General features: G+C 35.6%; 1 protein-coding gene across 1 annotated transcript in view; it reads right to left on the reverse strand.

The window, feature by feature from the left end:
* Positions 1–9407: 9407 nt before the first annotated feature.
* The window catches only part of GRXCR1 (glutaredoxin and cysteine rich domain containing 1), a gene marked incomplete at both ends in the record, with an annotated part of 130737 nt that continues 123150 nt past the window's right edge, over positions 9408–16994 (reverse strand). Inside the window, one exon of the mRNA XM_080698169.1 lies at positions 9408–9587. Within this exon, the coding sequence (XP_080554295.1) occupies positions 9408–9587 (180 nt within the window). The remainder of the gene's footprint in view (positions 9588–16994) is intronic.

Below are 16994 nucleotides of genomic sequence, written 5' to 3' on the forward strand. Positions count from 1 at the left end.
GATACAATACTTTTTTCTAGGATGTCTTACTCTTACCCTTTGGTTGCCCTGGTAATATTGCAGTACCATCAGCTTCCATGATCCTTTATCACTGGATATCTCTGAAAAGCTTCCTGGGTTCTAGGCCCCCTCTTTCCTGCAAAAAACATTATTTTCCATTGAGAGCATCAATCAGTTAGCCAAGAAGTGACCTTATTTTGTGTGTGGGGGGGGCAGTGGTAGCAAAATTTAAAAATGGCTGTGGAAGTCTCAGCCTCTAGTTCAACAGATCCGTTGTTTTGGCCCATAATGGAATCACTCCTCATCTAAGTATTAATACCCCAACATGATGGGAATAGGCAGCATAAATACTCAAAGTATTGAAAGATGTTCAGAAGATCCATTCCCACCTTTCCACTTTTGCCTTTTAACAAGGTTCTCAGATTATTGTGAACCAGGATTTTGTTGCATGTATTTTGACTATGCAAAAAGAAAAAAAAAAGCACCATATATTTTCTTTGGTTAGGAGTACATCCCAGATCTCATGTTTTTATTTTTCCTGCTTTCTCATTTCTTTCAATAGACAGTTTTCTTTTTATAAATTAATGTTTCAGTGTATAGATAATTTTAGTGTAAATGCCTTCATTGCCTATGGAGTAAAAACAAACTACTACACATTCAAAGCTTTCACTATCTAGTCTAAAATGATCTCAAATCTCACCTATGTGTCAAGAAATGAAATGAATACTTTATGCATACAAACTTATTTCTCTTACCAAACCTAATAGTTGTGTTGGTATTAGCACATTTTACAAATGAGAAAAATGAGGCACAGAAAGCATATAATTTGCCGAAAGTTAAACACTAGTAAATGGTGAAACTCAGATCCAAAATCAGTTAGCTAAAATCCAGAGCCTATGCTATAGTAATCCATTGTCCATCACCATCATCATCTTTGTGATCACCTGTAATAATGAATGTTTTAATATGTCAAACACTATGCTAAGCACTTTGATTTTCACCTGCTGGATTTTATAGTGGGGCCATATCTTCCCACCCATAACTTCTGTGTAAAACCGATACTGAAATAACAAATAACCTGATCAAAAATGGGCAATTGAACTAAATAGACACTTTCAAAATAATATAAATGGCCATTAAATTAATGAAAAATGTTTACCATCCTTAGCGATAAGAGAAATGCAAAACAAATTACACTTAGATTCCACTTAGCTCCAGTTAGAATGGCAACCATTCAGAATACAAACAATAATAAATGCTGGTGAGGATGTGGGGAAATAGGAACTCCTATACACTGATGGTGGGACAGAAAGTTAGTACAACCACTATGGAGATCAGTATGAAGATTTCATAAAAGACTAAGTATATAATCCAGCTATACCATTTCTCAGTATTTTTCCAAAAGGTGGACTCCTACAATGATAAATGCATGTCTATAGCAACCCAAATCACACTATGCAAGTTATGGAACCAATCTAGGGGTCTGTCAACAGAATAATGAATAATGAAAACATGGAGTACAAATAATAAAATTTTACTCATCTCATGAAGAGCAACAAAATTATGTTATTTGCAGGAAACCCAATGGTATTAAAGGATATTATACTGAATGAGATTAGCCAATTTCAGAAAGTCAGAAGTCAAATGCTTTTTCCTCATATGTGGAAGCTAGAGAAAAAATAGGAAGCAAAAGAGACTTCAGACAGTTGAAGAGAAGAGAATTAGAATAGTGGAAAGGTAAAAGAGGAGGGATCCCAAGAGGGGAAAAGGAAGAACTGATGAAAGAAACAATCAATTCAAATTGTGCTCTACTCACGTATGAAAGTACCACTACCAATCTCACTATTTTGTACAGGTTGTGGGGTGGCACCTGAAGGAAAACACAGCAAAACTTATGTGTTCGTGTTTGCTTGTATGACTTTGAACCTCCCTATAATGTATAATGACAATGCACCAATAAAAATACAGAAAAATAAAACTTAGTTATTATTAAAGACATGATTTAATCCAGGTCCACTAAGAAGGCTTTCATGTTCATTCATCCTACCCTTTGAGTATTCTATAATATTTAGCAACCCTGCCAGACATCTGATAACTAATCATCTGTGTTGTTGAGAGCACTGTTAGTCACCTGCTTTGAGGTCACCTCGGTCTGGCTTGGGAGGGGCACAAACTGCCCACCGAAGTGGGAATGGTTTGCACACAGACAAGTTTCCAAGGATCAAATAGGACCGATAACCAGAATCCCTGACAGATAAGCAAAGACCTTGACAGTTTCCTTGCTTATCCTTTCCTTCCCTGACAGACATACTAAAAAGCAATGCCCTTCTGTTAGCTCTGGATCTGAGCCCTCAGGAATTTGTCCTCAGTGAAAAAAGGAAAAACATTGGGAAAATCAATGCCACTCTAAATTTGATAATCAGGGGAATTTTGTTTCCAAAAATAGGGAGATACGCTGCAGTCAAACAACAGAGAGTATTCAGGGAGCGACAATCTCATTGCTCCATCTGACAACTGCTGGAAACACGGGCCTTTCCTGTGGCTTCTGGGGAGGTTTCTCTGAGAGGGATACTTTGTGCTTCTGCTCGGCCTTGGACTCCCACTTAATCAGCTATGGGGAATACCAAAAGTCAAAACAAAATGCCTTTTCTCCTCTACCTGCTACTTTTCATCAGTCAGCCTCAATGCCATCTGCTGCACCGTATGACATTTGTGTTCTAGTTATCCACACCATGTCTTGTCTTCTCAGTAATGATGGAGGCAAAGCCGTGTCACATTCCTCTTTGTAGCCCTCACAATTCCTTGCAGGTCTCTTGACCACGTGTCACATGCTTAGTCTTAACCCCAGAAACTCAGGGAGTTTTATATAATGACTCATCACCGCATCCTTACTAAGAAATTTAAATGTTCGGTCTAAAGTACTTCTATTCATAAATAGACCTCCCAAATCTTCCTCTATTTGTCTAGACATGAGAAGAGGATATGTAAGGAAGAGGCACACAACTGCTGGTAGCTTTTTACATATTTATAACAGAATAAGGATTCATAGCAACCTCTGGAAAAAAAAATACAAAGAGTACTCGCACCTTAGGGAGAGAATGTTCTGAAAAACAGCAATATTTCTCTTTTCTAAGAATAAAGCATGTATAATGTTTTCTATCCAGAAAACAAAATGTGACACAAAATATACTAACAGCTCTGTCTCAGCAGATGGGAAACTCACAAAAGCAGACAGGAAACTCAGAAAAAAAGCTGTAATAATGAAAGCAAATATGTGAACTTCAGAGTGATCGAGTGCCAGGTGGCCTTCAAGGAAACACCTTAGATTTTGGACCAGTCATCTTTTTAGAGTCTTCAGGCTCATGATATCTTTACTTATCAGAAGCAAAAACATGCATGAAATAGGAAAAAAACATCTAGCGATTTATAAGAAAAAAAATTTTAAAGATCATTTCTTTCTATGAGCCTGGGTATTTTTCATTCATCACAATAAACTGACACCCAGTTCAGCACTGTTGTCCAGATTTTTTAAAGAGCCAACATTTTGCTCTTTAACTGAGCTGTGTACCTCTCTTTTAAGTCCAAAATATCATTTATATTCGAATTCCTCTAAATCAATGCTAGAGGGAGAAGGAACAAGGTAACAGTAAAAACAGAGAGAAAATGGTAAGAACACAAGTAGAATGCTAAGCAAAGGAAAGAATAGATACGGATTTTTTCTAGATATCAATTCATACTGAATTGATTTCAGTTTTACTACATATAATCAATGATTTTAGGACAACTGGGAATTCTGTATTTTCATTCAAATTCGCCTTGCCACCAAATAACCCAGTGTGTTATTTGAATTCTCCTGTGTGTTCTATGCTACGTTTAATAAAAAAAAAAATAATAAATAGAACAAAAAAAAAGTTTCCATCAGGATGGAACTGTTCTCTCCTAGAGGAATTTTTATGCTTTGAAAAGCAAATATAGCCAGTTGGTGCACGCTTGTAATCCCTGCACTTGGGAGGCGGAGACAGGAGGATCGTGCAGGCTCGAAGCCAGCCTCAATGGCTTAAAAGACCCTCTTTCCAAATATAAAAAAATAGGTCTGGGAGTGTAGCCCGGAGATAGAAGGGCTTCCAGGAACCCCAGTACCACCAAAAAAAGAAAGAAAGAAAGAAAGAAAGAAAGAAAGAAAGAAAGAAAGAAAGAAAGAAAGAAAGAAGAGAAAAAAGAAAGAAAAGACAATATATACTTCTCCACAATTGGGAAAAGAAAATTCTCTCAGGGAGTAGAATTATTATACATAGTCTGTCAAAGGTTTCCCAAGGAGGCCAGTGTTCCTCGGAAGAAGAGCACTTTTTTGATAAGAGCCCACTGCAGTCATTTCTAGTAAAGTAGAAGTCTGCAGTAGCAACGTGAGCAAGTGAGGAAGGCCGGGAAGGTTTTCCCACTTGGAAAGAGCTACATGTTTTCCAAAGTAATTGGTTCTCTAGTCAAACCCTACCTACATTGGGAATTTTGGTATCTAGGCAATGGCAGTTACCGATTAGCCTGAAGGACAGTGAAAAGGGCACTGATGACTATCTTGGGCATATTACGCACAGTGCCCTGACTGCTGCTATGACCACAAATGTTAGCTAAAGCTTTCTTAGCCGACATCCACTTCACATACTTTTAAAGTTTGTAGATGCTTCCCAATCGCCTTGTACTGAGTTCCTCCTGATGCAAACCAGCAGAACCACTCTTGCTGCCCTCAAATACATACCCCGAGACTCAGTTTTGTTTCTCTCCAACCTGGTGGCCTTATAATTATGATCACTATTATACATATAATTGTGCAACTAAATGAGATACTAATTCTAATTAAAGGTAATCATTTATTATAACTAAATATTGCAAAGACCAGTTAAATACAGAAGCAAAGAGAAAGAAAGCTGTTTATTCTGAGATCTAAGTTTAATGCCTAGAAACAACTTCATAAAGTCAAGTACTAGAAAGAAAATCACTGTTGAACTAATTGTGAGTGAGGGCACTAAAAAGGTTCAGGAGTCGGGGGCGGGGTGGAGAGGGCACCAAATATAGTTTAAATGTATACTATTTATGTTCAATAAAAAAATTGTTAAAAAATTTAAAAAAGGTTCAGGAGATATGATCACAAAAATCTAAATTCAGTGTTACATTCAGAATGCTTGCTGAAGGAGTCTTATAATATTCACTCCATTTTGAAGAAGTCCAGACTGGCTTCCTTACTCTGTGTGAGATTTGCTCATGAAAGCCCAGACAAAATTCTAATCAATAAACTAATAATTTACCTTTACACAAAAACCTTGGAATGGCAAAAAGATTAATAATAAACATGTTGCTATTGTATTAAGACCCCCCTTTAGTCTTTTTTCTAAATTAATGGACCAAGTCCAGCCTTGAACTCATTACTGTATATCCTCTTTCAACAACCAGCATTTTCTCATTTCTGAAATTAATAAAGAGCTCCAGGAAGAATGCATGAAGTTTAAGAGCTGGGGAACATGAGGCTGGCTTCTTTTCATTTTAACTCTTTCATTTAGGTATTTATCTTTGATAAAACCTGATTGCTTCACTGATTTCCCATTTTGTATAAGAAAATAAGGCAGATCACGTGGACACTGAAAATTCAAAATAATTAGCATACATCTTAAGCCTTTGAAAAATTAATTAGCATTATGAATTGCAGGGGTTTTGTCTATGAAATTATATGGTATCGTGAAAGATAAGTGAGATACCTTCTTAAAAACCATCAACAGATGAATGAATTACAAAACTATGGGATATGTACACAATGAAATTTTACTTAGCCATAAAGAAGAACAAAATTACATCATAGATTTTTATAAATATATAAATAGAAATATTTCTTGTGAACACAGTTGAAAGTCAGTGAGCTTTTGTCTTTAGAGCCTATAGTGCATGTTAGATCCCCTTGTACTATCGTAATTTTTCACCTTGATGATACCTCAAACAAGGAAGACACAGAGACTCTGGTTGCATTTTCAGAGAAGAACCAGAACCTGAAAAGTCAAAATATTTGTCTAGATAGGCCCTACCACTTAACAGAATTTCACAACCATGATGGAAAAGAAATAAAAATTCTTCCTGATGCAAACATCTTTCCTTCTTTCTTGATAAAAGTCAACTCTCGCTAGCCCTCTCTTGTTCCACTCTCGTAGCTCTGATAATATTTAATTTTTTCCCTCTTCCTCATCTCTGTGAGACAATCATTCTATAGATTCATTTTACTTATTCTGTATCTTTGTATAAATGAAATCTCACAGTATATATCCTTCCTCCACATCTGGCTTAGTAAATCTTAATTTTAAGATTCTCTCATATTATTGTGAGAATCAAAACATTATTCTTTTGTATTACCAAATAATGTGCCTCCGTATTAATAAAGAGTAAATTTCTTATTAATTTCCCTGTCAATGAACATTTATAATATATCTACTTTCTAGCTATTAGGAATATAACTTCCATGAAACACACTTTTTTTGGTGGTGGTACTGGGGTTCCTGGAAGCCCTTCTACCTCTGGGCTACACTCCCTGAACTATTTTATATTTTTATTTGGAAACAGGGTCTCTTAAGCCAGCGAGGCTGGCTTCAAACCTGCGCGATCCTCCTGACTCCACCTCCCAAACGTGGGGATTACAAGCATGCGCCACCATGCCCAGCCTTATGAAACACATTTTAATGTAGAAATATGCTTTCATTTTTCTTGAATAAATAACTAGGGATATAATTGTTGAATATAGCATTGGCTCATGTGTCCTGCTATCACTTTGTGATTTTTATTTTCATTCCCATGATGATTAATGGTGTCATATATTTTTGGATGTGTTTGGCCATCCATGTTTTTCTGTTTGTGAAATATCTGTTGGTTGTCGTTTTGCTTTTCATCTTTGTATTTCAGTTTTTACAGATACTTATATTGTGAATATTTTTCTCAGTTCTGGCTTTTGTTTTCATTTTTATATGCACTTTTGGGCAGTATTGAGGGTAGAACCCAGGCACATTCTACCTCTGAGCTACACCCTTAGCCCTATTTTTTATTCTTTGTGTGTGTGTGTGTGTGTGTGGTACTGGGGGTGGAACCCAGAGGCTTTCTAACCTCCAGGCTATACTCCCAGACCTTTTTTATGTTTTATTTGGAAACAGGGCCTAAGTTGCTGAAAGCGTCACTAAGTAGCTGAGTCTGGCTTCAAACCCGTGCGATCCTCCTGTCTCAGCCTCCCAAGCGCTGGGATTATAAGCGTGCGCCACCACGCCTGGCCTTTATTCTTTATTTTGAAACAGGGTCTCACTGAGTTGCAAAGGGCCTAAGTAGCTGATGCTGTCCACAAACCGCAATCCTCCTGTCTCAGCCTCCTGAATTCTAGGATTAAAAGCATGTGCCACCACACTCAGCTTTATATGCATTTTTATGAAGATATTTTAACCCTTGTTAAATCTAGTTGTCATATAATGATTATTTAATTAGTGAGCAGATTTGGGGACTCTCTTTATGACCCTCTCATTTTCTGAAATGTTCCCTTCCATCCCACTCTGTCATTTCCAAACTATATAACCTCCTTCCTCAGCCTAGTCAACCGCACTGCCCTAATGAACTAAATTCTGTGCAAACTGGAACGTGCTTTCTCAAAGGAAAAGCTGAAGAAATGGCATCTCATTTTCTGTCTTCCAGTGATTGGATCCCCTCTTGTTCTTATCTGTTTCTACTTACTTCCCAAGGTCTTCTACAGTTGTATTCATTTTTAATTATTTTGTTTAGATTCCATGTGTGTTATTATCAGAAGGCTAGAGCTGCTTATCAACTTCTCTCATATTATAAGATTGTCAATTCCTATATTAGATTTCTTACCAGTCTTCAAACACAGGGCTCTTCTCTGACCTCAGGCCTCCATATATGCTATTCCTTTAACTGAAGCACTCTCTCCTTGATCTTTGACATCCTAGACTCTAATTATCCTTGTATCAGTTGTTCAAGAGCTTTTCTAACCATTTTCTAAGTCATATATGTTGGTCCTTCCCAAAGTACACTGTTCTGCTTTGGTGATATCATGGCCCTCATTTGCATTATATATGTATATATATATATGTATGTATATATGTATATATATTTGCATTATATATATGTGTGTATATATACATACACACATATATATAATGCAAATGAGGGCCATGATATATATATAAATGGGGATGGAACCACCCAGAGGCATTCTACCTCCAAGCTACACCCCAGCCCTATTTTTTTATTCTTTTTTTTGAAACAGAGTCTCAGAGTTGCAGAGGGCCTCACTAAGTAGCTGAATCTGTCCTCAAATGATGATCCTCCTGTCTCAGCCTCCCAAATGCTGGGATTACAAGTATGCGCCACTATTCCCAGCTCATTTGCTTATATTTAACTGTTGAATACTTCCTTCCTAGAGTACAAGCTCCACAAAAACAGAAGCTTTGCCTCCTACCGCACCTGATGAAGTAGACAGTACTCCTCCAGTATGTGCTGATCTTTAAGAAAACCAAGGAGCAAAATATTTTGATCACTTTATCACAAAAATTATAAAAGTGACTTCTCAAAAAAAAATCATTGATAAGGGAATCCACAGACATGCACACAAGTATCTAATCACCAATTGATGCTTTCAACAGAATTTCCTTTTGTGCCCTTACTGATATTTCTGTGTGTTCAAACTGTATAGCTCTCTTGGGTCCAGCTCAAGAGTACCAAAAACAGCCACTTTTTTGAAAGACTTTCAGTAACAGTTACACTGAATAAAGGTTCAAAAAATTAGTCCTCTTTGAAAATAAAATAGAAAATAAATCCAGATAAGTTTTTTGGTAGCTTTTGTATTATTACCCAAAAAATCTTATAATTTTTTTTGATGTATCATTAACATCATCTAAGACTGTTCTACTGCTTTAAAAAGTCTATAGCCTAAGCATAAACTTGATCATACCCTTTCCCATTCACCAGAGCTTTCTCCTTTCCTGGCGCTTAGACATACCTAGAAGTGTGTTAAGGATCTGGGGAGTCCCATTAACTCATCCTGGATAATAGTGTAACATTGCAATAGGCACCATTAGACACATTTTTGCCTTTTCTTTATAAAGTCATGCACATTTAGAGAATCAGACTTTAGAATGGTACCTAGTATTCTTTTCATTCCAGTTAGAAACCAGAATCTAGCAGAGTGCCTGGAATATAGTGGTTGTTAAATCAATGTTTATTTGATAAACCAACAAAAAGGATCACACCAAAAAATTCAGAACAAAGAATTATAAATTACAAACTTTATTAATGAATCAAAAACCATTATTTTCTTTTTAAAAAATGTATAAACTTTCAGTGACTACAATGAAGCTTTTCCTGGTTAGAAGTTCCAACTATCCAGCACAGTTCTTACAACGCTGAAGACCATTCTCATTACAAGCTGTACATTTCAGGGCTTTGAAAGAGTCTGTAAAGCAGTTTCGAAATACTGACATCTTGCTCCCATGGCACACGGAACAAGGAAGAAAGCCAAAGCCTCCACAGGAGGGACACTCGTGTGGATGCTGCACTCTCTGTAGGGAGACAGGGATAAGAAAAGACACAAAGTGTGTTAGCATGAACTACTCTACCTTCCCATCTTTCTGCTTTTGAGAGGCTGTAGCACAATACTGGTACAATATAATAGGGCTTGAAATCACATACCACTAATATGCATTAGACAAAGGAAGGGAAATTCATTGAAGTCTTCTCTCATTGCTCCGTTGACAGCACAGGCTTGGCTTTTAAGGGCAAAAGCCTTAAAACTGTAGATTAAATGGCACCTACCATCAAAGATTCCATCCTATGAAAATATTTTTACTTACCAAATAATTCAGGAGATTGTTATTTGCATGAAAATCAAACACTTTAACTTCCCTTTTAATATTGTTCAACAGCTTTATATCTTTATTTTCAGAATAGTACCTCTAATAGCTTGGAAAATCAGAAAACTTTAAGGTAAAGTCTGAAAAAGCCACTATCAATGTTGTTCATCACTGTACTGCCAGTTTGAATAATGCTTTATTTTCTTCAAAGTACTTTCAAATGTATTATTTTGTAAAATCTTTCCTCACCCCATCTTTCATATAAAAAAGGCATTTTCTTCAATAAAGGCATATTTCAATCATCACTGTGCCCATTTCATTCTTAAGGGAATAGGAACAGAAATCTTGAGACATGTATGTACATCCATAAAACTTCCCAGAGTAACAGTCAGCCTTTTTACCTCAAGCAAACTTAAAATCCCTCTTATAGAATATTAATAATATTATAGCATGTTGAGAATAATATTTTGAAAATCATTATTATGTATTTCCCTTTGCTTTTATGAGCACACAACCTTTGTGAGGGTCCATTAGTGGTATCTGTTGGGTCAAGGTGATTAGAAACTATTACAGGCTTCTAACCTAAATGGAAATTGGCAGCAGTTCTTGGAAACCTGGCTTTGTAAAGAGAATAATTATTAAAGCAAGGTTGAGAAATTTAGATGTGCATATATACACACATACAAAGGCATACTCATAGAAACTTGCATAATATATTTACACATATACATAGCTTCTCTCTGGAGATGCGTAAGTAGCTGCTCATATTAAAGTCTCTATAAAATCCAACTGAAAAGGAACCTGATTAACTGGATTCAACTCACGATTTTGCTAGCACATACAACTAAAAGATCCCTTTTTCCTGGAAATAAATAAAATTCTTTCATAATAAGTAACTTGTGGAATGGAATTTGTAAACAAATGTTTTTAAATGACTGAATTAAAGTGTACCTATTCCCAGACAAGTTCCAAATATGTATTTTCTGTATATAGAAAGATTCACTCACAATTACAGTTTGTCTTAGCTCTTATGTCAAGATGGCAAAACCTATGAAATACCTCATTTTTGACACCATAGAATTACTTTGATGGAAAGTAGCGGTTGCCAATCTGAATGACATTAAAGAGGAACTTTGTCAAGACTATAGAGATTCAAAGGTCTCCCAAGAAAGTGGGTTAAATGTATGTAGCAATTTGGTTATTTTATAAATGGGTTTTTATCATTGCTTTGTACAAGAACTGGCCCTCCTAAAACGATGCACTGGGCTTAAAATTTTTATATTAAAATATGTTTAGAAAAAATTGTTGGAGTAAAAGCAAACCTAGTGATATAAAAATGAGTATAATCTGGAAACTAAATATAGGAAATCAGTAAGTAGTGGTATTCTTATCAAATTTTACCAAGAATATGATAGTGCAGATATATCCTTGATATCACTAAAGTTAGCAAAAGAGGTTATATTAAACATATTTAATGATGTGTATGAGTGAGCCAACTAAACAGTAAATTTTGGACCAGACTCAACCCTGAAGCAAGGACATTGGACACCTAGATTCCAGAAACTTCCTTCGATCTCTTTTTGTTCATGACTTCTTTGTGAACAACGCTTTAAAAATATTCACTTGCTGAAACACTTTTACTTATAAATTAATAACGTATTTATTTAGTGTGCACTAGGTGGGCAATGTGGACGGCACTGGTGATGTATTGGAGATCTAGAAACTTTCCTGGCTTCCTAAGAGTAGCTCTCAGCCCTACCCTTAAAGAATATAAGGGTAAAGTACAAGAATGATTGTCAAATAGATTTTTTTGTAGTACAAACTTAAATGTGAGAATAGAGCTTACATCAGATCAACTAATACAGAAACAGGATTCTAAAATCAAAAGTCAAGTCACTTACTATTTTTAACCACAGATTATCTAATCCTTTTCCAATATAGGGCTTGAAAGTCTCTTGAAATCCTAACAAACAGCAGACTACTTACTTGAATCTCTATGATCATAAACCTCATCCTCTAAATTGTCTATGAAGTAGATTTATCCATGAAACAAATTGTCAACAAGTACACACTTGAGATATAGCCATCTCCGAATGATTCCCCTCTGTGTGTGTATTTTAAAATAGATTCAACAATTTAATTCAGCAATTGCCTGTTAGATACTTCAGTGCTTGACCAAGCCACTAAAAACAATAATAATACTTTCTGATTAGCAGTATATCCAGTTTTCTCAATTTGGATTAGGAGGAGAAGCCTCTGAGCAAAATGCAGACTCAGAGGAAATCCATAGCTTATAATCCTAAATGTCTAAACCTGAAGGTAAGAGCCTGATTTTGTGTGTGTGTGTGATACCAGTGATGGAACCCAGGAGCATTCTACCTCCTAGCTATATGCCTAGCCTGTTTTGTATTCTTCATATTAATACAGGGTCTCACTAAGTGGCAGAGGGCCTCAATAAGTAGTTGAGGCTGGCGGAGAACTTGTGATCTTCCTGTCTCAATCTCCCAAGTACTGAGATTATACGTATATGCCACCATGCCCGATTTAAGAGCCTAACTCTCAAACCAGATGAGAGTGGGCTGTTTTAATCCTACTTACATAGGTGTTCGGAGAGAAGTAGATGACATCACCTGAGTTCCCAGGTGCATAGGTGATGCTCTGCTATCACAGCCTCTGAGCATGCCATGTTCTCTCACATGAACTGAGCCATCCTCAAGAACTATACTGCTCTGGTGGGGGTGGGGGAGCTCAAGACCCTCTTTGACAGTTCCAGTGCCTTGGACACACAGCTTGTGCATTTCCAGCACCCTCTGTGTGTATCTATGACTCTTTCCTCTGTTTTTTTGTGAAAAACACATAAGTGGTCACCAGACTCCAGGAAAACATTAGAGTAATTTTATAAAGTAATTGTTATAAAGCTTTACAAAGAAAAAAGGTCAGGAAATGGACACCCTGTTAGTAACCTCAGTACAAATAACAACAAAACTGTTCTAGCTTTAAAAACATATAAATTAAAGCAAAAGCTTACTTAGAGCTTCTATGCCACCTAAGCTCTTTAATCCACTGTCTCTCAGAACCAGTGGTATGCTAATATATCTCATTTCTTTCCACATGGACACCAAGATCAACCACTATCTTGGGTATCATTTTAAGAGAATACTTAAAAACCTCTTTGCCTCTAATATCTAGACAGTTCATTAATATAAATAAATAGAAATATGTAAATAAATTTGCCCCAAATGTATCTTTTTCACCCAAGCTTTCTCCTACATAAAAATCTTTTCCTTTTCATTTCTTAATTGCCTTATACCTTTCAAAATCTTTGGATGAAAGGAAATTTGTTCATTTGTCTATTAAACAAACATTTGAGTGCTCATTGTATACAGATCTCTGTTCTAAGAACCAGCAGAAAAGACCAAAAAAAAAGGATGAGAATCTTTGTCCACATGGAACTCATATTCTATTGGGAGAATGACCTGATCACTTCCACTACAGAAACTGACCCTATTGCTGGAGCCAGCTGCCTGGACCCAAGTCTTCGTATTATCACATGTTCTTCTTGCTTCTGCTATTTTTGGCCAGTTTCTCATGAAGGAAGACTGGCAACAATCTCCATCAGTAAGTCACATCTACTTAGCTTCACAGAACAATTTTTACTTTTCTCCAAAGTATTTTAAGCTGAGGGAGAAACACTGTTTACATTAATCTAGCAAAGCAGTGTCAAATTATAGAATTAAAGAAATACAGACTCAAAGGAACAAAGGTAAAAAAAAAATTAAGTCAATTATCAATATGTGAAAAGTACTAATGCTTATTTGCCTTAAAATACACTATTGAACTACAGAAATAAAAACAGCATGATACTAGTATAATAAGAGACAAACAGGTCAATGGCTAGAGCTCAGAGGAAGACCCAAGTATGCATGGGAACTTATTGTCATTTAAGATAAATACAACAAAGCAATTAAGAAATAATTATTTGGTAGATGGTGTTGAGAAATTAGTTCACCATATTGAAGAAAACATAGGTATATTTTCTACAAATGGGATATTTAGAGGTAAAATAAGTTAATAAAAGAAAATTGAGGATAATACTTTTGCAATCTTAAGATAGACAAATACTTCATTAATGAAAGTTTAAAAGCACAAAAGATAAAAATGTCAGATTTGATTATACCACAACAGAATATTTCTACTGGATGGAACACACCATGAAAGAATCTGACCAAGGGAAGAAAGGGGGTTATCGTCAATGACTAAAGCCAACGAGAAATTAACTAAAATATAGTAGAAGTTTCTGAAAATGAAAGAGAAAGAGAGATCTCAGATTTTTAATGTGCAAGGTATATGAATACAGAATTTGCAGAAGAGAAAATATAAAAAATCTAATGAATATGTAATGGCATGTACAAATTCAAAAATAATTATAAAAATGTAAATTAAAGCACTATCATGATATACCTCTATGCTACTACCCTGGAAAAAAAATAGAAAATAGTGTAATATAAAACATTTACAGGAATGTGGGAACATAAGAAACTTCCTTCTCTATAGGAAAGAGTGTTGACTTATAAAACATTCCAAAAAGCCATGGGACACAACCTAGGTATATGGACATACTAGGGTCAAGCCATCTCTATTCTCAGGAAAATCTATAAGAGAACATATTAAAAGATGATCTTTAAAGCATTGTTTCAAGGAAGAAGCTGGAGGACAACTGGATGTCTACCAGTGGAAAAGTGGGCATATGGGGGGGGGGGATGGGACATAGGAAGAACTCTAGACAAAGGAGAAACTATAGATGAGCAAATAAGGTGACCTGAGGGGGATGGATGGGGGTGGAAGAAAATTCCCTAATGTACATGGATGTACATTCACAAGCACATCAAAGTAAATCACTAAGCCAAACATGAGAAGGAAGGAAGAGGAAGGGAATGGGGTGGGAATTAGGTAAGGGCTAATTGGATGATATATGCATGTATGCCTTTACCATCTTGTACTCCATTAAGATGTACAACTACAATGCACCAATAAAATAAATCAATAAATCATGGTTTTCATCTACTAAAAAAGTAATGGGTGGCACTACACCGTCTAAAACAGGAACCATTAGCTACATGTGGCTATTTGAATTTAAGTTTGAATCAAGTAAAATTAAAAAATATTAAAGATTTGATTCCTTTGTCACATTTGTCATTCTTTAGGAGCTCAGTAAGCACTGGCAGCCAGTGGCTACTATTCTGCCCAGTAGAGATAGAAAATATTTCCATCATCAAAGAAAGTTTTATTGGATAATGCTGCTATGGAAATGGTTGCAGCATTTGCAATAAGTAGATTAAATGTTCACATAGCAATATAGATTGTTCTTAAAAACATAGTACTAGTGAAAATATTTTGAAACCAAATTAGACCTGATATATAATGCCATTTACATAAGCTTAAATATGCACAGAAAATAATAATACCCATTCACAAAGTTAAACAATTTGAATAAAAGTTACACATCCACCCCAATTAGTGATTTAATAGGACTGAAGTAGAATATGGGAACAAAAGGAAAGCAATAAATCCATCCATATGGAAGTTTAGCCAAGAAAAATTTTAGGGGATCAGGTACACACCCTCATCTGATGCATGAAGAAATCAAGACACTAAGGAGTGAAAAATTGCCAGAGTCACATAGTTATTAGTGGAGGAGAAATGATTTTAAGTCATAATACTTTAGAAAGAAATTTAAACCACTTTTACACAAGCAAGTTGGTGATATAAAAATAGCCTACAGTTTTAAAATTAGGCAATGGTCTTAAATTCTTTCCAATATCTCAAAGACCTCTCTTCTTCATAAATATTTTTCTCTAGCTCTCATTTTTGTTGGAGTATAGTGTCTAGATGCAATGCTATTGTTGGTATAATGACATAAGTTTATACAAAACTTCTCTGAGTTAATTCTATATCCAAGCAGTTCTTTGAGAGAGCATCGTGGTCTCCCTTGGCAAAGTGGCTGTAAGTAGTAGGTACTAAAACTATGTGTTGAGTGACTGACTACATTGTGTTTTCCTTTGGGGCAAAATCACAATAGAAATAAAACATGATTCTTAAAATCAATGAACACATAGTTCATTTGAGACATTAATCAAATGCCCAAAGAAAGGTAATATGAGGAAGAATTTGCTAAGCACCCAACATAAAGAACTGTAGGAATTCAAAGATGGGAGAGAACAGAAATGATGTTTAGAAGAAGTTATACTTCAGGTGGTCTATAAAAAGGGAGGAGGGAAATGAGAAATTAAAATACTACCACTCAGGCAAACAGAAAACTTGCACAAAGGAATTGTATTAAAAAAAAAACATAGTTATTTCTTTTGAATAAATTGGAGGCATGGTTGAGAATCAGAAATAAGGCAAGCAAAGGAGGTTAGAACACAAGCTGGTAATGGTATGTAAATACTGGTGATCACAGAGCCAACCTAGTTTACTTGGGAATGCCCTGTTTCATATTTGCTGTCCCAGAATAATTACCAATACACACTTTTCATTCTCAGAGTGTGCCAAGCTGTCTGATAAAGCAGATGGCCTTCCGACATACAGGAACAGAAAGGCTGACGCAATCGTTTAGAAGAGAGCTGATGAGGGCTTTCTGGTTGCATATTAATCTGATGTGTTATATATTTTAATAAGTATTTCTCTGATGCTGTGATTACAAGCGTAGAAAAATTAAAACATATGTTTTAGAGAAATAAAGTATTCTTTTATCTTCAGAAATAATGAGCTACTGCAAGAAAACACTAAAATAGTTTCAGTGAAAATTTTTAAGTGGGATTTAAGACCATTGCTTAATTTGGAACAGCTCATCAACATCTCTATTACAGAGAATAAGGCTCAAATAAAGCTGACCAGTATTTTCAACTAATGCTAAAAGGTTGTTAGAAGCTAACATTAAAGACACTCTAGCTGGAGCAAACCTAATGGCAGGTGATATCCAATTAAAACTGTCATGTGTATTCTGTTATATATTTGTAAGAACATGGGAGAGAATTCAATTAGGAAAACCCAATTACAATCAGAATATGTTTAACACTTTGATTACTAAAAATACATTGCTGAAAGCACAATTAC

Source organism: Muscardinus avellanarius (genome assembly GCF_963383645.1).
Source record: "Muscardinus avellanarius genome assembly, chromosome: 6".
NCBI lineage: Eukaryota > Metazoa > Chordata > Mammalia > Rodentia > Gliridae > Muscardinus > Muscardinus avellanarius.